A 22,516-nucleotide genomic window follows, 5' to 3' on the forward strand; every position below is an offset into this window, starting at 1 on the left:
TGCGATGCTTTAGAAATCTGTCGTTCTGCTCCTGAACAAGGCAGTTAACCCACTGTTTGCTAGGTCGTCATTGTAAATAAGAATTTGTTCTTAACTGACTTGCCTAGGTAAACAAAGGTTAAATAAAAATAAAATAAATAAAATGTTTTTCACTTTCACGCATTGTGATGTTGGTGAGTGCCAAAAACAACAGTAAGAGCAAAATGGCTCAAATGATAAAGACGATGATAAAACAGTCATGATTCACTGTATCTTCAATACATATCAATTTATCATAATGCACGCTGCTAAGTTTTAGCCTTATTCTATATCCTAAGGAGACAAGCTGGTATAAATTGCAACTGAATCCTACAGTAGGCTATGTATTGGCTTCGATTATACTCGATAGTTATTCACAAAACATGAGTCAACCATGGCGGGAACTCATCCCCTATAGAGCAATAAGGGAGAGCAGGGACTGCAGCGGTTCAGTGACATCGCCCCTACTAGAGAAACGGAGGCAGTCGCTGCACATTTAGGATTTAAGTATTTTTATGGAAGCTTTTGGCAGTAGGCTACATAGAAAACCGCCAGCTACTGACAATGCCAAAGACAGTTGAAACAGATGGAGAAATAATTCACATTCAGCGTTCACACAGGCAAACCAAATTCTGATATTTTTGCCATTAATTGGCATTTTGACCAATCACATCACAGCTTTTCCAGAGCTGATCTGATTGGTCAAAAGACCAATTAGTTAAAACGCCTGTCTAACCGCAGCCAAAGTGTCATTCCGCTGATTGACCTCCTTCAGGCAGCGTTCCCTAGATTTATGTGGTCAAGAAAAAGAAAGTGGATGCAAAGTATGGGGCAGAAACTTGTAGATTTCAAAGACAGCGTGCTTTCCACTTCTGTTATGGGTTAGCTGACAACATCACCAAAACGATACAAACGCTTCAGTGGGGCAGATGTCCGTGAGTTGTTGTGATTCTGGATGGCCAGATAGCTACCAACAATGACAAGCAACTGCCATGTGGGGAATCGTACGTGAGTCATTTAAACTAGTTTAAGCTTGTTCTTGATTTGTTTTGACTGATTTAATGTCTGCTAATATGGCTAAAATTCGCTAGTTAGCTAACCAACAACTAACGATGTATTTGAGACAAGTGGTCATTGTGCAAACGTCTGTTTCAATAAACATTGGAGACGAAATATATAGTTTACATTGTCACAAATCTAAGCCAACCCCACCTGGTTTGCCCCATAGTTTTGTAGGTTCAGGAGCTGAATAAATTCGTATTGGCCCCAAAGACCCTCACAAACCTTTACAGATGCACAATTTAGAGCGTCCTGTCCATAGTACGGCACCGCCCGCAACCGCAGGGCTCTCCAGGGGGTGGCGCGGTCTGCCCAACGCATCACCGGTTGACACATAAAGCACCCGATGCCACAGGAAGGCCAAAAATATCATGAAGGACATCAACCAACCGAGCCACGGCCTGTTCACCCCTCTATCGTCCTGAAGGTGAGGTCAGTACAGGTGCGTGAAAGCTGGGACCGAGACTGAAAAACAGCTTCTACTGTATTTTAGCTAATGCCACTCCGACATTGCTCATGCTAATATTTATATATTTCTTAATTCCATTCTCTTTTTTTAGATTTGTGTGAATTGTTAGATAATACTGCACTGTTGGAGCTAGGAACACAAGCCTTAAGCAACACCCGCAATAACATCTGCTATATATGTGTATGTGACCAATACAATTTTGATTTGATTTAAACAACCAAACTGTTAATGAGGATTCCCGGGTACACTTGCTGGAGGAAACTCACCATATATGGCCAAATACGTAATTCGCACGTGGTCAGTTACACGCCGAAAACCAGACAACACCATTTCCAGTAATTTGGGAGGGGCGTGGAAAACTATAGTATTGGTTTGGGCGTGTATAATTCTACGATCACTCTATATTTTGCAGTCCAACTGGAATGATCAATGTAAGTAAGGAGTAATTTAAATTTTATTTGAGAGAATTTAGTCATACACAAGAACAAGCTTTTCATTACAGTTTCATTTTTCCCCTTTCAGGATACATATTTTCGGATCCTACCAACTTCCCGCAATAAGGAGGGTTTCCCCAACGTTTGAATAGTGAACGTGACACTGCTCGAACACTTCATTCACTTCACCGCTTGCTCTTCATAAAACTCCTCTGGATTACTTTGCACTCATCGGGATTGCAGTTTACAATCAAAGATGTACCGGAACTTTGGGGACATGGGCCGCGGAGGCAGCTCTACGTACCCCAACAGCGACTCTGGGTCCCCACACACCGGATCGAGCGCTGTATCCCAGGACACCAGCACCTCAACCACTCAACAACATCAGGTAGGCGGCACACATGGGCTATGTTGATGAACTTTAATAAGAGTAATACATTATTATTTTTGTTTAAAGCCCCCCCCCCCCCTATTATATTGCTTAATAGTATTAATTGCAGAATATATTAATAATAGAGTAGTAATGGAATAATAATGACGTAACAAATGTAGTAGGCTAATAATTGTATTATAGCCATGGTGTAAGTCTGATTACTGTTGTCTGATTGTGGGCTTATGTTGAATTTATACACGTGATGGGTGTATTTAACCATTAATTCTGTATCTCAAAATTGTTGCCTTTATGTCCTGATACATGCATATGTCCATGTCAAATATCTGGTTCAAAATAATAGTTTTGTTTTTGAAATCCTTCTGCTTGTCCATAATCTCTTTATGCTAATCTCGGTCTCTCTTTTGCTCTCGCTCTCTTCAGAAGTTCACTGTGGCAGGAGGCAGTCAGTTTGTTCCCAGTCTCAACGACATCACTTCCAACCAAGATCTCCAGTGGTTGGTCGAGCCCTCCCTCATCGGTCCAGCTGGCCCCTCGCGGCCTCCACGTCCTCCTTACCCACCTGTAGCAGGAATGAGGTCCTTCAACCCCTCACCTTCCCAACCATACGTTTACAGACCAGGGGTCATAAGGGCCGCGGCAAGTTCCGGAAGCACGACCAGACGCAGGAACGATGAACATGTAAGAATATGTTTCGTCTTTAGCCAGCAGAGTGTAAAACTCTTATTTCAAAAGGTAGGTAGGCATTGTGCCAGAATGTCGGTGGATATTTCACCAAAATGCAGATGAATCGTAAGGTCACTTATCACAACATGCATTTTGAAGAGGTGGTTGTCTTTGAAGAGGTTTAGTTTAGTAGGCCCTAGTGCTGAGTGATTAGTGCTTTTTGAAGTCAGTTCGATTTATAAAAAAATTCTCACGGTTTTTGTGTGGGCTGAATGCTTTAACACTGAATAATCCAGTTAATAAAAGTCCCATGATGGTTGTGACTTATCACTTATTAATCATAATTTATTCACATAACTTTACTTTAAAATATTTGTTTTATTTGAAGACTGAATTATTTCATTCCGAGTCATCTCATCTCTGTAGAGCTTTGCTGCCTATGCTGTCTGACAAAATCACTATTTTAATAGTTCTTCAAAATAAATAAGGCATACTTTGACTGCTGAATACCAACTATCAATCACTTAGATCAGGGTTTCCCAAACTCGGGCCCTGACTTAGATCATGTATTTTCAAGCTCGCGAAGCAACTGCTTTCTAGCCCTCTCGATCGCACATTCTCTCTTCTGTCTCCATGTCTGCTCCGCTCAGACCAGACAAGTTTAAGCAGGAGCATAATGGATTATGGTCAAAGTAGTTAATAATTACAACATTTTCTGAGCTAAACTGTAGAATATTGGCCTGGTGGAAACTACACCTCCCTAATACATCGGACAGTTCATGCTTCACCTGAGTTCTCTACAGAAGCCGCACATCCAGCTCACAGAAAAAAAAACTAACAAAATGGAATTCAAATAATTGAACCGATTAGTTCCTTAAAAAAAATTGACATTTCGGTTAATCGCTCTGCACTAGTAGACCCTTTTCTGTGTAGTTGTCTTATTAATAGTGCTACACTGGATACAGATAGAGGCTTAGATTTCCAGCGCTTCGTTGGGACTGAGAGGGGCATGGAAAATGGCAACTAGAGACTTCAGAGGTGTAGAGACGGATGGCTGAGTCGTCGTCAGTAGTGAGTAATATCCTGTAGTGTCTGTGACTGACTTATACTCCTGACATGGCAGTGAGACATTACCCCACACCCATTCTGTCTGATAGGATAAAAACAAAATTACAGAAACAAATATTCTTGAGAGCTCTCTTTTGAATGGGCTAGATTTTTCTGGGGTGAACATTTGGAAATTCCAGATGATGCAGAGGTTGACCATATCTGTTTTGGTTGACACCTAGGCCTATGTACTTTGGAACAGCTATGCAAACTGACCTGCTTTATAATTGTTTGAGATACGCCACTCATTTGACATTAGTGACTTAATAGGCTAAGTGCTAGAAAATGAGAGCTTTTATCAGCATGTTTTGATTTTGAGACAAAATATCTGACGTGCGGGTTCACGAAATGTAAGACGGCAACACATCAAGTAATTATCAAATTGCTTAACTACTAGTAGTACGTTTTTGTTTTCCTTGAGGGTATATTATTTTTATACCCCTTGGCTATCAGTTACACTTCCAGAATGTGTGGTTGATTGAGCTTGATGGGATGGGAAATGGGCTGTCATGTGACTCAACGGGGCAAGTCATATGACTCATACCAGAGTCACAACGGGGGTCTGAGTGACTCATCATAACACAGGGGCGGGAAAAAATTGGATGAACAGAAACAAAGAACTGGACAAAATGTTAAATTAAATTGGAGAAAGGGCGTGACAAAAGGCTCATATGTTACAAAATGCCATTGTAAAAGTTTGAATGTAGCGACTCAGTTTATGCACAAGGTGGTAGTATTTCACAACTAAACACATTTTTAGTCATCTGCTATTTAATGCAGTCCCCTTCAATTGAGTTTAGCTAGATGTCTTTCAAGTTGTAGTACATTTTTGTCAAACTTATTTGATGACTATGAAAAAAGTACCAATGTATTTCTCTCACTTTAGTTGTCCCCAGAGGAGTTGGCAAGACGCAGAATTAGGAGGGAGCGGAACAAACAGGCAGCTGCCAAGTGTCGTAACCGCCGACGTGAGCTGACAGACACGCTGCAAAGCGTAAGTTGAATTTAATTTGAAGAGGCTTATTAACATATTTTTTTATGTTTTAAATCATATCTCCCGTTTATAAGACACTCTCATTTAATGTTTTAACTACTGTGTTTTTGTGCCAATTGAGAAAAAAAATAGCTTGACAATACAACCCTAACCTTTTCTCTTTCGTTTTCCCTCTTAGGAGACAGACGAGTTGGAAGTTAAAAAGTCCCATCTGCAGAAGGAGATTGCTCAACTACAGAAGGAGAAAGAAAAGCTAGAGTTGGTCATAGAGGCCCACCGTCCCATTTGCAAGATCCAGGACTCTGACTCGGATTCTGACCCGAGCTCAGGGCTTCCCTCATTAGGAATTAAAATCGAGCCTAAGGATCTACCACGGTCCTCAGTAAAGAGCCAATCAAAGATTAAGAAGCCCAAACCCCAAATTATTATCCCTGCTCGTCCTGTGACATCCTTTACCGTCCCCACAGAATCTGAGTCCCTTCACACCCCAATTCTTATTTCTACTCCATCTCTTACTCCTTTCATGGCTAGCCTGGTCTTCAGTTATCCCTCTGGCTCTCAAGACTCCAGTTCCACTATTTCATCCCAGGCTCTACCACCTCTGCCATCTTCCTCTCAACAGGATGTGGCCCAGCAGTCTCGAAACCCCCAGCCCTGTAGTATAGCACATCGCCGTAGCAGCAGCAGTGGGGACCAATCAGATCACTCCCTAAACTCCCCTACCATCTTCACGCTGTGATTTAACGGGCTTCCATGTTGGGAAAGACTGAGTGACAACACCGACGGTTATGAAGATGACGACGATTATGACAACGACATGGGTGACATACAAAAGCTAACACACTGACACTCACAAAGCATTATGGTGACGCAAACGACTCATATTTAAAGGATTGTATTGTTACACTATTTTTTTGTTTTCCCTGATGCATTTAACATCTGACTAACTATATGTGTTATGCTCAAAACCCAAGAGGTAGAATTGTGCAAATGTTCAAACAAAAATGCATCAACTTTGGTAATGGTGATATTTCTGCATTTGAAATGAAGGAACCACGTCAATTTACTGAAGCCTTACATGTTCTGTATGAACACTGGCCTTTATTACCTGTAACAACATGGTTGGTTTTGTTTTAGGATGATCATACCTGCATGCCGAGTTGTAATCTTTCATGTATTTTATCTTTATATAAAAAATGTATACATATTGTAGTTTAATACAATAGAATTTTTCATTTATGCAAAACCGCATTATTCTGGGAACATTTTCAAGACAACTAAGGCAGGACCATGGGAGTAAATATAGACATGTATTGAGCGTGTAGTGTATATTTTAATGTGTTTCTTTTGACTGTGGGTTTAGTGGGCAGTGCCTTCATTTTGATGTGATCTTACAAAGCTGTACAATAAAAGACTATAAAGACAGTTACGGATGTTGATTTGGTGATCAAGTATGTTTAACATACTGATGCAAATATCACATTGTCAAGTCTAAACAAATTCTATGCTTTAAAATAGTACAAAAGGGTTAAAGAATATTCCTTAGTGTTAAACCAATTAGTTAGTAGTTCCATTTTGAATAGATCCTGTTTCCTGCTTGATGTTGCTGCCTAGCAACCTTACAGAAGGGAGTAATGGATGCTGGGGAGGAAAGGGAGTGGAAAACTGGCCATTTCTCTCTGGTTGTCCTTGTAAAAGGCAAAGAACTGGATCACTGGCACATATGAAAAGAACACAAATGAACATTTCAGATGTGCCGAGTATAAAAGATAACGAGCAAGAAGGGAATGAGGTCACAATGAAACATCTTGGTTTGATTTGAATGGGAAAGCATGTTTACAGTAAGAGGGAGTCCAGGAAAGTAGAGTAGATCATAATGAGAGTCTAGTAAATGGTGATCTGTTTACCATGACCCTGATTCCTGAACACAGGAGTTCTCTTGTTACTGTACTTCTCGCAAATGAAGTGAGTCACTCACTCACACATGGCCCAGAGAGCATATAAATATCGGGGTTAGAAGAGAGTGCCTATGTGTATTCCTCGCTGTCAAAGGAGCTCTCTGTGTTTCGCTGAGTTGATGAAAGTGTTACTGTCCACTCCAGATCTCCTCGCTGTCCACAGGTCCAACAAAACTGATGAACATCAATGTCAGGCTGTATGACATGGACAGGAACATCAATCAACTGCAGTCTGGGACAAACGGATTGCGAAGATCAATCACTCACGTTACACCGTGTAAAATGGTCTTCCTGCACACACAAAGGTCACAACACGATTGAGTGTTTCAGCCAGTGTATTTAAATGTCTTCAATGCACTACGAGCAGCCCACCAATTAAAGCAACAAAAAAAACGAATCTTATCCAATCCAGGAGCATGTTCTATATGCACAAAACAGAAATGTGTATTCATTAATGAAGTAATACTGATAGGTCAAGTTAATGAAGACAATGAGAGAGTAGCTCTACAGAATTACCACAAAACATGAGTTATATTCGGATCCTGACTACTGGCAAGTTATACAGAAAATGTGAAGCAGTTATAATAATAATAAAGAAATAAAAAGTGTTTTGCCTATTCGCCAGCATCTATAAATCCATCATCTTGTAAACTCCAGTCTAGACCTACCAGTTTGAAACAAAAGTGGCTGGTTGAGAACTGCCTGGGCAGTTCAGTTCTGAGTGAGTTCAGTTCATAGGTGCAGGTGTAAGACACAAACCAGCGGTGCCATGTTTAGTGTATTGTACAGCCTAAATTACTGTCTCTCGTGCAATTTCAGTGTAAAACTGAAGGGCAGCCAAGACAACGCTGATAATACACAATTTCATTGTTAGTTTGTGATTTCATACACACAGCACTCCAATCCTGACCTGAGGGACTGAATGCATAATCTACATGATTTAAACGCTATTTAAAGGTCTCTCACAAAAAACTCATCCTTCAAATTTTTCAATGGTTTTGGATATCCATGTACTAGTATGGCTCAAATCTGTATTGAGATATGAATCTACAGGGATCCATGGTAGCTTTGTCCAGTGCAATACGGTGAAAAGTAGTCCACTGCCAGGACAGTCCAGTGCATGAGATAACATCCTATCTCAACCTCCTTCCAACAACACCTTCTAATGTTAACCATATACAGTCTCAATCACTGAAAAGAGGAAAACCTCCGACAAGATTGGTCGAAAAAAATACAAATTGAGAAATTATAATTCCAAAAAAGCTTGATCTTTAGTGTCTAATGTCTCTGTAGGGCTGTCATCTTTCCAGGAAAAAAAACATTTTTATTTTCTCTTCAGGATTCTTTTTCAAGTTTTCGTTAAGACAGCAGCAGGTGGTGAAGGCACACCTGACTGGCTGCCATTCTGGAGATGTTGCTGTATTTAGTGTAATATGCTATCTTCTTAAAAGAATCCCAACAAAGTTTGTGTTCTAGCAATGAATGCTGTAAACAATTATATTCCTACCATGTCAACATATTTCCTCGACCCATATTTCGCTGTATCGTGCTTTTTCACTAATCAGTGAAAGTATCCAGCTCTGTTCCATCTTCAGTCATCAGGTGAGCAAACCAGGTGGAGCTGGTCCGGACTACCGACGCTCCCAGTGCTTGAACTTCCATCCCCCAGGTCTCGGGACACCATGCACGGCAGGTTGAGCTCAGTGGATCCACCGGGACTGGAGTCACTCCTGCTGACACACTCCTCCTCCAGGACCAGACAGAGCTCTTTCAGGTCCAGATTCTCCTTCACTAATCCGTCTTGCATGAGCTCTAGGTCGGACAGTTTTTTCAAGTAGCCGCCCAGATCCTCACGCATCACTTTGGCTGCGTGGTGACCGAACAGCTGCCATTCCCGGGCCAGTTTATTCACCTTTAGTCGGTCATCATCAAGAAAACAGCACAAGTCGCGCAGTTCTGTGTTTTCTTCCTGGAGACGCTGGTTGATGGTTTTCAGCTCCCTGATCTCAAGCAGGTGGCCTTGTAATTGTTTGTTGACTTCTTTTATCAGCCGTCCACGCTGGATAAGAGCAGAGATCTTTTCAGACTCCTCTTTACGCAGTCGCCTCACCAGCTCTTCTTTAGAGCAGGCGAGTAAATCCTCGTCAGACATCTTTGACAACTCTCTGTTGTAAATCTCACTGTCACTCCCCATATTGTTTTAGCTGATTGTAATACAATAACCTGAGAAAAACATGCCTTTCCTGATTACAGGCAGTTGAGGGTAAAATAACTGTAGCCTTCAATTCCTGGGATGCCCTGCAATGGGGCATGTATAGCAAGCTTTTTAGTCTGCCCTGAATTGTAACTATCAACTGTCTCTTTCCCACCGTTGAAGCAAATGTACCGTTGAAGCAAATGTAGGCCAATAGCAATTCTTGGCTTTGCCTATGGATAATGGGAACAGTGCACATGCTTCACATGATCAAATTGACGTTTTTCTATGAGCTATAAAATGCCCTGAACAAGGTCGCTATTGCTATAACAAAACCAAGCAACAATGGCAATATTTGTTCTATCAAATGTCAATCAATCACTCTCAAATCTCACATGATAATCTGTGATTAGAGGCCTTTATGAAACAAGTGTCCATTACTGTCTGTCCGGTTTCCCCTTTCTTTTCCTTGGTTACCGTCGGCAGGGTGAGGTTTTCATGCTGCTTCAATCCGTTATTTCGTTTTTATTGTAGCTGGCTCGTAATTCTATATCGCAAAACATTGGACAAAGATATGGCAATGTTCTTTCACTGAGATCTTCACGTTTTATCAGAAAAGACGTGCTGAAGAGCATCTGCGTTCGTTGTCCGAGTAAATGTTGTATTCCCTATGTTTGGAGGATTTGTTCATGGCATAACATTCATTCCTTTTGATTATGAACCTATGAGAGGCCGTCATTTGAAATTCCCCACAGAAAAACAAACAAACCATAAGGCTTTGAAGTCACTCAAAAAAAATGAATCCAGACTCATGCCCTATTGCGTGGATAACAATGTCCGCCTTCTTCACTGTCACTTATCAAACGGATGTCCCTCTCTCTCAAACTCGTTTTTTCTCTCCACTCTGTGAATTTCAGAAAATGACGCCCATTTAAAAATAATGGGATTGTCCTATTTACTCTCCCCTCACATAAAAAGTAATAGAAGTGTCAAATCATCATCCACAGGCGAGGCTTATCAAAACAACATGGCTTAACACAATAAAAATGTACGAAATCGATACAGACCACTTCTTTGGAAGATATGCTCGGTTTAACATTGAATATAAAAATATACAGTACATTCAAGTAAAAAAACGCGGACTATTATCCTACAGTATGTCTTTATGAGCATTCAAATCTGGTTGTCTGATTGCGGTTGTGAAGGAGGCGCTGTAGGAATGCCCCCTCTTCCGAAGCCGTCTCCCCCTCTCCCTTTACGTTTGGTTTTCCTTTACGGTAAAATAATAGTTTACGTATTGTGTCCAGTGGAAAGAAATTACATCACACATGCAATTTGAGTGCATGTGTTTATAGGCATACTCATTTTCTTTAGTCTGTAGACTATAACATTTGTGTTCAAATCTATGTATAGACCTAATCTATAAAATACACACAAAAATAGGCTATATATCATTGTATCTTTTTAGTCTATCGTTTTTTTAATATTCATTTTTTTTAAGACCTCCCGCAGTCTGCACCCCCCAAGCTTTGGCCCTCACACACACACACACACACACACACACACACACACACAGCAGAATATGACACAAAGGCATCAGCATCACACTTTGACGCATAACAAGAAGTGTAGCACAGTTACAGTGTACACAATTTCATATACACAGACAGAAAGTGTGACAAATGGCTTTTCTATTGTTTAAGCTGCGGCATTCGGCTATATCCTTCCGCCCTCCACTTCCTACTCTATTGTTTCAGTGAGGCCTATAATATAGGGTGTTAGCCAGGACTGGGGATCGCTTGGGACAGAATCAGGGCACTGTGAGGTTAGCTAACAGAAGGGCTGGAACTGAGAGAGGGAGGGGGTTGGCTGGTTTGCAGTGAGTGGTGTAAAACAAAAAGACAGTTGACTATGTAGTTTTTCTCTTTTGTAATTTTGAAAGGACACAGACAGATACAGCAAAAGGAGGATGGGAGGGGTGAGGAGAGGGATTTGGTGAGATTTAGTCAGATTAATCTCTGTGGGGGAAGTGCGCAATGCGCACACACACACACACCACAATTCCTCATAGTAGCTCTTTACTCTTTACTATTTTATTTGTGTTTATTATTGGAAAAAAATAACTGTTCTGATTTTCCTTTTTAAATAATTTGATTGAGTAATGCGGCGTTCCTAACCAATTGGGAAGACTCTAAATGGATAAAATCCATTTTGGCATGGACATTGCCATTGAGGGCTACCACCATTTTAAAGTAGTCAACTGAGTGTGCAGTCCTGTGGGTGAAGGAAGGATTACATGATTCCATCCGGGTCATCAGGAGGAATCAGTCAATTAATTATTCTTGTGAGCAAACATTCCATAACTGTAGGTGGCAGTAAATCACCAACCGTGGCTTTATACCCATTCAAACAACACACTCTAGATGGCAGTATGCACCCTTTCAGTTTGTTTGCCAACTCATAAAGTAGTAGGAAAAGAAAATGTACTACTTCAAAATGGAGATGGTCTCAATGGCACTGCCCGTGCACCCACAGACATCATAATGGGACATACATCAAGATGATATCGCTACAAACTACAAAACATTATTGTTTAAAAGCAATCTATTAATATGGTTTTTGAACAATATTATTTGTTTAGAAGCCTGATAGCTGTACTTTTAGTTTATGGTTGACACAACTTGTTGGCCATTAGCCAATCGGGCGTTTCTCATCGAGATCCAAGCATGTGAATGCATCCAACTGGTATTTACAACTTCACAATTCCCACCTCCTACTTGGAGCTCAAGGATGATAGATGAGTTACCCACTAGTAATTACCAGTTGGAGGGTGGTTGGTATGAGGTTCTTACCTTGGAATGCAGTGTTTGGTTTTCGCCAGACATAATGGGAACCATCTCAACCAAAAAGTTGACTGAAGTTTGCCAAAAAACACCTGTAAGCACCTGGATGATCATCTAGACTCTTGGAAGAATGTTCTTTGGACAGATGACACTGCATTCCACAGTAAGAACCTCATACCAACGGTCAAGCGTGGTGGTGGTAGTGTGATGATTTGGGGATGCTTTGCGGCCTCAGGACCTGGATGATTTGCCTGAATAAAAGGAACCATGAATTCTGCTCTGTACCAGATAATTCTACAGGAGAATGTCAGGCCATCCGTCTGTGAGCTGAAGCTGAAGCGCAGCTGGGTCATGCAGCAAGACAATGATCCAAAACACACAATCAAGCCTACGTGAAAATAGTTAAAAAGCAGAAATTTGACATTGTGGAATGGCCTAGTCAAAGTCCAGACCTAATCCCAATTGAGATGTTGCGACAGGACTTGAAATGAGCAGTTCATTCTTGAAAACCCACAAATATCGCTGAGATAAAGCAGTTCTGCATGCAAGATTGGGACAAAATTACTACAGGAAGCATTTGGTTCCAGTCATTGCAACTAAAGGTGGCACAAGCAGTTATTGAGTGTAAGGGGTGAATTACTTTTTCACATAGGAGCATTGGGTGTTGCATAACTTTGTTAATTAAACAAATAAAATAAGTATACTTATTTTTTGTTATTTGTAAACTCAGGTTCCCTTTATCTAATATTAGGTTTTGGTTGAAGATCTGATCATGTTCAGTATCAAAAATATGCACAAATAGAGAAAATCAGAAAGGAGGCAAATACTTTCTCACGGCACTGTATATATATATATATACTGCTCAAAAAAATAAAGGGAACACTTAAACAACACATCCTAGATCTGAATGAAAGAAATAATCTTATTAAATACTTTTTTCTTTACATAGTTGAATCTGCTGACAACAAAATCACACAAAAATAATCAATGGAAATCCAATTTATCAACCCATGGAGGTCTGGATTTGGAGTCACACTCAAAATTAGTGTGGAAAACCACACTACAGGCTGATCCAACTTTGATGTAATGTCCTTAAAACAAGTCAAAATGAGGCTCAGTAGTGTGTGTGGCCTCCACGTGCCTGTATGACCTCCCTACAACGCCTGGGCATGCTCCTGATGAGGTGGCGGATGGTCTCCTGAGGGATCTCCTCCCAGACCTGGACTAAAGCATCCGCCAACTCCTGGACAGTCTGTGGTGCAACGTGGCGTTGGTGGATGGAGCGAGACATGATGTCCCAGATGTGCTTAATTGGATTCAGGTCTGGGGAACGGGCAGGCCAGTCCATAGCATCAACGCCTTCCTCTTGCAAGAACTGCTGACACACTCCAGCCACATGAGGTCTAGCATTGTCTTGCATTAGGAGGAACCCAGGGCCAACCGCACCAGCATATGGTCTCACAAGCGGTCTGAGGATCTCATCTCGGTACCTAATGGCAGTCAGGCTACCTCTGGTGAGCACATGGAGGGCTGTGCGGCCCCCCAAAGAAATGCCACCCCACACCATGACTGACCCACCGCCAAACCGGTCATACTGGAGGATGTTGCAGGCAGCAGAACGTTCTCCACGGCGTCTCCAGACTCTGTCACATCTGTCACGTGCTCAGTGTGAACCTGCTTTCATCTGTGAAGAGCACAGGGCGAATTTGTGGCGAATTTGCCAATCTTGGTGGTCTCTGGCAAATGCCAAACGTCCTGCACGGTGTTGGGCTGTAAGCACAACCCCCACCTGTGGACGTCGGGCCCTCATACCACCCTCATGGAGTCTGTTTCTGACCGTTTGAGCAGACACATGCACATTTGTGGCCTGCTGGAGGTCATTTTGCAGGGCTCTGGCAGTGCTTCTCCTGCTCCTCCTTGCACAAAGGCGGAGGTAGCGGTCCTGCTGCTGGGTTGTTGCCCTCCTACAGCCTCCTCCACGTCTCCTGATGTACTGGCCTGTCTCCTGGTAGCGCCTCCATGCTCTGGACACTACGCTGACAGACACAGCAAACCTTCTTGCCACAGCTCGCATTTATGTGCCATCCTGGATGAGCTGCACTACCTGAGCCACTTGTGTGGGTTGTAGACTCCGTCTCATGCTACCACTAGAGTGAAAGCACCGCCAGCATTCAAAAGTGACCAAAACATCAGCCAGGAAGCATAGGAACTGAGAAGTGGTCTGTGGTCCCCATCTGCAGAACCACTCCTTTATTGGGGGTGTCTTGCTAATTGCCTATAATTTCCACCTGTTGTCTATTCCATTTGCACAACAGCATGTGAAATTTATTGTCAATCAGTGTTGCTTCCTAAGTGGACAGTTTGATTTCACAGAAGTGTGATTGACTTGGAGTTACATTGTGTTGTTTAAGTGTTCCCTTTATTTTTTTGAGCAGTGTATGTATATATATATATATATATATATATAGAGAGAGAGAGAGAGAGAGAGAGAGAGAGAGAGAGAGAGAGAGAGAGAGAGAAAGAGTACCAGTCAAAAGTTTGGACACACCTATTTATTCCAGGGTTTTTCTTTATTTTTTTACTTTTTTCTACATTGTAGAATAATAGTGAAGACATCAAAACTATGATATAACACATATGGAATCATGTAGTAACCAAAAAAGTGTTAAACAAATCAAAACATATTATGTATATTGTTATCAAAATATTAGATTTCAGATTTTTCAAAGTAGCCACCCTTTGCCTTGATGACAGCTTTGTACACTCTTGGCATTCTCTCAACCAGCTTCATGAGGAATACTTTTCCAACAGTCTTGAAGGAGTTCCCACATATTGTATGCTGAGCAGTTGTTGGCTGCTTTTCCATCACTATGCGGTCCAACTCATCCCAAACCATCTCAATTGGGTTGAAGTCTGCATTACTCCATCATTCTCCTTCTTAGTCAAATAGCCCTTACACAACCTGGAGGTGTGTTTTAGGTCATTGTCCTGTTGAAAAACAAATGATAGTCCCACTAAACGCAAACCAGATGGGATGGCGTATCGCTGCAGAATGCTGTGGCAGCCATGCTGGTTAAGTGTGCCTTGAATTCTAAATAAATCTCTGACAGTGTCACCAACCCCACACCATCACACCTCCTCCTCCATGCTTCACGGTGGGAACCACACATGCAGAGATCATCCGTTCAACTACTCCGCGTCTCACAAAGACAGCGGTTGGAACCAAAAATCTCAAATTTGGACTCATCAGACCAAAGGACAGATTTCCACCGGTCTAATGTCAATTGCTCGTGTTTCTTGGACCAAGCAAGTCTCTTCTTATCGGTGTCCTTTAGTAGTGGTTTCTTTACAGCAATTTGACCATGATGGCCTGATTCACGCAGTCTCCTCTGAACAGTTGATGTTGAGATGTGTCTGTTACTTGAACTCCGGGAAGCATTTATTTTGGCTGCAATCTGAGGTGCAGTTAATTGCTGATTTCTGAGGCTGGTAACTCTAATGAACTTATCCTCTGCAGCAGAGGTAACTCTGGGTCTTCCTTTCCTGTGGCGGTCCTCATGACAGCCAGTTTCATCATAGCTCTTTATGATTTTTGCGACTGCATTTGAAGAAACTTTCAAAGTTCTTGAAATGTTCTGGATTGACTGACCTTCATGTCTTAAAGTAATGATGGACTGTCGTTTCTCTTTGCTTATTTGACCTGTTCTTGCCATAATATGGACTTTGTCTTTTACCAAATAGGGCTATCTTCTGTATACCACCCCTACCTTGTCACAACACAACTGATTGGCTCAAACGCATTAAGGAAAGAAATTCCACAAATTAACTTTTAACAAGTCACACCTGTTAATTGAAATGCTTTCCAGGTGACTACCTCATGGAGCTGGTTGAGAAAATGCCAAGAGTGTGCAAAGCTGTTATCAAGGCAAAGTGTGGCTACATTGAAGATTCTAAAATATAAAATATATTTTTATTTGTTTAATACTTTTTGGTTACTACATGATTCCCTATGTGTTATTTCATAGTTTTGATGTCTTAACTGTTATTTTATAATGTAGAAAAACCCTTGAATGAGTAGGTGTGTCCAAACTTTTGACTGGTACTGTGTATACTCTACCGTTCAAAAGTTTGGGGTCACTTAGAAATGTCCTTATTTTTGAAAGAAAAACACATTTTTTGTCCATTAAAATAACATAAAATTCATCAGAAATACAGTGTAGATATTGTTAAAGTGTGTAAATTACTATTGTAGCTTGAAACGGCTGATTTTGAATGGAATATCTACAAAGGCGTACAGAGTCCTAGTGAAGAGGTGACTCCGGGATGCTGGCATTCCAGGCAGAGTTGCAATGAAAAAGACATACCTCAGACTGGACAGAGGAACTCTGCCTAGAAGGCCAGCATCCAGGAGTTGCCTCTGTAACAGTATACCTTCCATCCCTCTCCTCGCCCCTACCTGGGCTTGAACCAGGGACCCTCAGCACACATCGACAACAGCCACCCTCGAAGCATTGTTACTCATCGCTCCACAAAAGCCACGGGCCTACAAGCCCTCAGTCCAGCCTCTCTCAGCCTATTGCGGACTGTCTGAGCACTGATGGAGGGATTGTGCGTTCCTGATGTAACAGGGCAGTTGTTGTTGCCATCCTGTACCTGTGAGGATGATCAGCTGCAGAGCAAGGGGAACAACTACTTCAAGGTCTCAGAGCGAGTGATGTCACCGATTGAAACGCTATTAGTGCGCACCACCGCTAACTAGCTAGCCATTTCACATCGGTTACACCTCTTCACTGTTGACGTTGAGACTGGTGTTTTGCGGGTAATATTTATTGAAGCTGCCAGTTGAAGACTTTTCAGGACCCTATCTTTCACAGATAATTTGTAAAAATCCAAATAACTTCACAGATCTTCATTGTTCAGGGATTAAACACCGTTTCCCATGCTTGTTCAATGAACCATAAACAATTAATGAACATGCACCTGTGGAACGGTCGTTAAGACACTAACAGCTTACAGACGGTAGGCAATTAAGGTCACAGTTATGAAAACTTAGGACACTAAAGAGGCCTTTCTACTGACTCTGAAAAACACCAAAAGAAAGACGCCCAGGGTCCCTGCTCATCTGCGTGAACGTGCCTTAGACATGCTGCAAGGAGGCATGAGGACTGCAGATGTGGCCAGGGCAATACATTTCAATATCAGTACTGTGAGACTCCGAAGACAGCAGGAAGACAGGACGGACAGCTGATCGTCCTCACAGGTACAGGGTGGCAACAACAACTGCCCTGTTACACCAGGAACGCACAATCCCTCCATCAGTGCTCAGACTGTCCGCAATAGGCTGAGAGAGGCTAGACTGAGGGCTTGTAGGACTGTTGTAAGGCAGGTCCTCACTAGACATCACCGGCAACAATGTCGCCTATGGGCACAAACCCACCATCGCTGGACCAGACAGGACTGGAAAAAAGTGCTCTTCACTGACGAGTCGCGGTTTTGTCTCACCAGGGGTGATGGTCGGATTTGCGTTTACCGTTGAAGGAATGAGCGTTACACCGAGGCCTGTACTCTGGGGCGAGATCGATTTGGAAGTGGATGGTCCGTCATGGTCTGGGGCAGTGTGTCACAGCATCATTGGACTGAGCTTGTTGTCATTGCAGGCAATCTCAACATTGTGCATTACAGGGAAGACATCCTCTTCCCTCATGTGGTACCCTTCCTGCAGGCTCATCCTGACATGACCCTCCAGCATTACAATGCCACCAGCCATACTACTCGTTCTGTGTGTGATTTCCTTCAAGACAGGAATGTCAGTGTTCTGCCATGGCCAGCGAAGAGCCCGGATCTTAATCCCATTGAGCACGTCTGGGACCTGTTGGATCGGAGGTTGAGGGCTAGGGCCATTCCCCCCAGAAATGTACGGGAACTTGCAGGTGCCTTGGTGGAAGGGTGGGGTAACATCTCACAGCAAGAACTGGCAAATCTGGTGAAGTCCATGAGGAGGAGATGGACTGCAGTACTTAATGCAGCTGGTGGCCACACCAGACACTGACTGTTACTTTTTATTATTCCATTTCTGCAGTCACATGTCTGTGGAACTTGTTCAGTTTATGTCTCAGTTGTTGAATCTTGTTATGTTCACACAAATATTTACACATGTTAAGTTTGCTGAAAATAAACGCAGTTGACAGTGAGAGGACGTTTCTTTTTTTGCTGAGTTTATATATATGTGGACACCTGCTCATTGAACATCTCATTCTAAAATCACTGGCATTAATATGGAATTGGTCCCCCCTTTGCTGCTGTAACTGCCTCCACTCTTCTGGGAAGGCTTTCCACTAGATGTTGGAACATTGCTGCGGGGACTTGCTTCCATTCAGCCACTAGAGCATAAGTGAGGTTTGGCACTGATTTTGGGCGATTAGGCCTGGCTCACAGTCGGCGTTCCAATTCCTCCCAAAGGTGTTCGACGGGGTTGAAGTCACGGCTCTGTGCAGGCCAGTCAAGTTCTTCCACACCAATCTCGATAAACCACTTCCGTATGGACCTCATGTTGTGCATGGGGGCATTGTCATGCTGAAACAGGAAAGGGTCTTCCCCAAACTGTTCCCACAAAGTTGGATGCACAGGATCGTCTAGAATGTTATTGTATGTTGTAGCGTTAAGATTTCCCTTACTGACACGTTGCCAACACCAAACCATGAAAAACAGCCCCAGATCATTATTCCTCCTCCACCAAACTTTACAGTTGGCACTATGTTTAGCCTGGACTGATGGTTTCCCATGTGAACAGCATCCAAACTTATCATGTAGGACAATTTTGAAAGACAGAATGAAATTATGAAAGAGGGCATTTTAATGTGAGATATTCATCTTACAACGTTCAGCCCAAACATAATGGCATTTGGAGTATACAGAAGGTGCTTTAGGTCTTGACTTGGAGGTGTGTCATGTTATCATCATGACTAAACCAGTTGGACATTACAAGCATCTAGCCTAATCTGAATCCCAAAGAAACCCACCCCTCCTCACAGACCCCTTTTTTCTACACGTGACGTTTCTGAGAATACAATGTACCAATTCTAACTTGGCATGGCAACAGGACTATAATGAAAGCCAGAAAGAAATAACGCAAGAGGCCTTTTTACTGTGCAATATTTCTTGCATTTCCATGACTGATCAAAAAGGATTTTCTCATGGCTCTCTTGTCTCACTGCAGCAGACATATAGTGAGCAATATGTTTAGAACATTGAATCGCAGAAACGCAATAGGCCATATATAGAATAGTGAGAATTGCAATGCATATCGTGTAGGCACCTAAGTATCGTGATATCGTATTGTGAGGTCCCTGGTGATATTCACCCTTTCTTTCATGGTTTGTCACAAACTGTATTCCCACATATACATTTTTAGAAACAACTGCTGTAAAAGACGGGCCTTGTTGTGTTTGCGTCTGTGTATATTCCCTCTGAACTTAAAGGATATTAAAGAACTAAAGAAAAGTGAGAACAGTCTTCTTCAAACAGTATTTTTAACAGCCGGATGTCTAGAGCTCCACGAGGGCTCGGATATCCTCTACGCATGAAGTCTTCCTCTCTCTGAAGAAGCCAAAAGCCTTCTCCACCAGATCCTGCTTCTGACTCTTGATGCTGTTCTCCTCACTGTGCAGTCTGAGCAGGCTAGACATTACAGCCTCCACCTTGGAGCTGCTCCTCCAGTTCTCTGAGAGGTTGCTCTCCTCCTCCTCCTCTTCTTCCTGAGGAAACTCCACCAGCTCATTGGCATTGATCTGGCCTCTGCGCAGAGGGCACCGCGTCTGCTCCTGCTCGGTATGTATGACCTCTGCGCTGCAGAGTCTGCAGTAGACCTGTGTGCACTGTGTGTGGTGACGGGCAAAGGACAGTCCAGACACACAGCACACTCCTCATCAGAGCCACTGCCCAGCACCAGCCTCGGCATCTCTATCAGATGCCCTCTCAACTCTGCAGGAGTCACAGCTACCACACCTGTGTGTTTAGTGGTCTTGCCCAGTAGGTTTAGCATCAGAACTGTCTCAGCATGACCAGAATAACCAGAACATCCGCATAGTTCCTGAGGAAGGACCCCTCCGCAGCGTGCCTGCGGATGGTGGTGCGTCGCTCTGTGCGTGCCATCTCCACCTCTTCTATACTGATGCTCCTTTCCGGCAGAGAGAACAGAGGCTGCCCACACACATGGCTGGTCTTTGTACAACGCAGCGTGATACACTTCATCAGACCCTGCAGGTTCTGTAGGCCGGTCCTGTCCCCCTATTGTGACAGGTCTCTCTATATGACTCTGTTTTACCATTCTCTCACGTCGAATTGTTTCAGACGCAGAGACGCCACCAGCATCCACAAATCCCTCTGAAAGGACAAAAACTTAAACACTAAGTGTTAGTGGAAGGGGATGCAAATAGCCTGGCTAGTCTATGTTAAACAAGGTTATCATGTGATGACAGGGGATGTCCTAGTCCAATTAATGGTAGGCTTTATGTGGCTAGAAGGCCTATGTGTAGCTATCTGCAATATTATTACCCCCCCTTTTTTTACGCTGCTCCCCTACTGGGAAATCTGAATTTTCCGATTTGATTTTTTAAAATATTTTGGCGCAATTACTGTAGCTATATGTGCTTACCTCCATGCGGCACAGACTTCAATCTGTGAGACTCAATGTGTGCTCACATAGTCTCGGGGCATGATATGGGAGGGGGCAGATGGGACAACAATACAATTGGCATTCTGGCACTGGGATAAAATAATAAAACTATGCAGCTATCAGCAGCTTTAAAAACTGTGATATGCTGTCAAACACAAGCATAAATTACAAATAGTTTGATCAACTGTTCAGCAGTCTTATGGCTTGGGGGTAGAAGCTGTTAAGGAGCCTTTTTGACCTAGATTGGCGCTCCGGTACCGCTTGCTGTGCGGTAGCAGAGAGAACAGTCTATGAATAGGGTGGCTGGAGTCTTTGGACATTTTTAAGGCCTTCCTCTGACACAGGAATCAGGAGGATATAATTATGGTCAGATTTGCCAAATGGAGGGCGAGGGAGAGCTTTGTATGAATCTCTGTGTGTGGAAAAAAGGTGGTCCCTCTGGTTGCACATGTGACATGCTGGTAGAAATGAGGTAAAACTGATTTAAGTTTGCCTGCATTAAAGTCCCTGGCCACTAGCAGCGCCGCCTCTGGATAAGCATTTTCTTGTTTGCTTATGGCCTTATACAGCTCGTTGAGTGCCGTCTTAGTGCCAGCATCGGTTTGTGGTGGTAATAGACAGCTACGAAAAATCTAGATGAAAACTCTCTTTTTAAATAGTTTGGTCTACAGCTTACTCTACCTCTGGCGAGCGAAACCTTAAGACTTCTTTAATATTAGATTTTGCCTACCAGCTGTTATTGACAAATAGACACAGACCACCACCCATTGTCTTACCGGAGGTAGCTGTTCTGTCTTGCCGATGCAAGGAAAACCCAGCCAACTGTATATTATCTATGTCGTCATTCAGCCACGGCTCAGTAAAACATAAGATATTACTGTTTTTAATGTCTCGTTGGTAGGATAGTCTTTTGTATCACAAAGTGTAATAGATGCAATGTTCCCTCTAAGCTGTGCGTGTGCATTCAGGACTGCCGTGCAGAGCACAGAAGAACTATCAGCCCACAGAGAGAAGCATAAGATTGAACTTCACTCAACTTTCTAGAGTTTTCCCTGTTAGGTAGTTAACACTATCAACGTTTCCCTTTACTGTGGCAATTGTGATCGATTAAATGCAATATTAGCTACTTTCAATGCAACATACCGAAAACAAAACAAACTATGCAATAGATTTTCTTGTAGGCAGAATGCATCAGAGTAGGATTCTACTGCTCATGATAGCCTGTAGTCTAGACAGACCAGTGCTGCATAACCAATCAGAGCTGCAATAGGCCTATATGCAAATAGACCATTTCCATAAATTAATCTGTTCCATTTACCTAGAACTGGACTGTGTTAACAGCTGTGGTCTTTAGTAATGTGCTTGTTTTGAGATCAAAGCAAGAGCTGCATGTAGCCAGCCACCTGTGCACATTTTGTTCATATCCTTTGCTAGTTAGTGACTTATTAGCCCAGTTATAGATAATTTGTAGTCAGAAATAGGGGAGTGATTGCTTCCTACATGAGCACAGAACATGTACATTTCTGTCTTAAAGGGGCAGTGTTGTATTTTGAGATAGGCTTGAATAAGCCAATAGGCAGAGGGTAAAATAATTTGTCTGATTCTCTGTAATAATGGTATGGGAATAATGTATTTCAGTTTGTAAAGTGGTTTCTTGCATCAAACAACACAAACATTTTCAGTTACCTCCTTGTCTGAAAGACAAGTGG

The 22,516-nt window shown here is 42.5% G+C and overlaps 2 protein-coding genes across 3 annotated transcripts; one reads left to right on the forward strand and one right to left on the reverse strand.

The window, feature by feature from the left end:
* The first annotated feature begins 1,504 nt into the window (after positions 1-1,504).
* Positions 1,505-6,563, forward strand: LOC115172499 (fos-related antigen 1). Of its 2 annotated transcripts, none has more exons than XM_029730007.1 (5): positions 1,505-1,519; positions 2,069-2,368; positions 2,795-3,052; positions 5,031-5,138; positions 5,317-6,563. In XM_029730007.1, exons 2-5 carry the CDS (start codon positions 2,237-2,239, stop codon positions 5,875-5,877), a joined length of 1,059 nt encoding a protein of 352 aa, XP_029585867.1. In that variant the 5' UTR covers positions 1,505-1,519; positions 2,069-2,236; the 3' UTR covers positions 5,878-6,563. The 2 variants fall into 2 exon arrangements, with proteins under 2 accessions (XP_029585867.1, XP_029585857.1); XM_029729997.1 differs by lacking the exon at positions 1,505-1,519 and adding an exon at positions 1,719-1,977.
* Positions 6,564-7,413: 850 nt separating this feature from the next.
* Positions 7,414-10,532, reverse strand: ccdc85b (coiled-coil domain containing 85B). Its single transcript, XM_029730021.1, has one exon. The coding sequence runs from the start codon at positions 9,288-9,290 to the stop codon at positions 8,688-8,690; it is 603 nt and encodes a 200-aa protein (XP_029585881.1). The 5' UTR covers positions 9,291-10,532; the 3' UTR covers positions 7,414-8,687.
* Positions 10,533-22,516: the final 11,984 nt, after the last annotated feature.

Source organism: Salmo trutta, chromosome 3 (genome assembly GCF_901001165.1).
Source record: "Salmo trutta chromosome 3, fSalTru1.1, whole genome shotgun sequence".
Lineage (NCBI taxonomy): Eukaryota > Metazoa > Chordata > Actinopteri > Salmoniformes > Salmonidae > Salmo > Salmo trutta.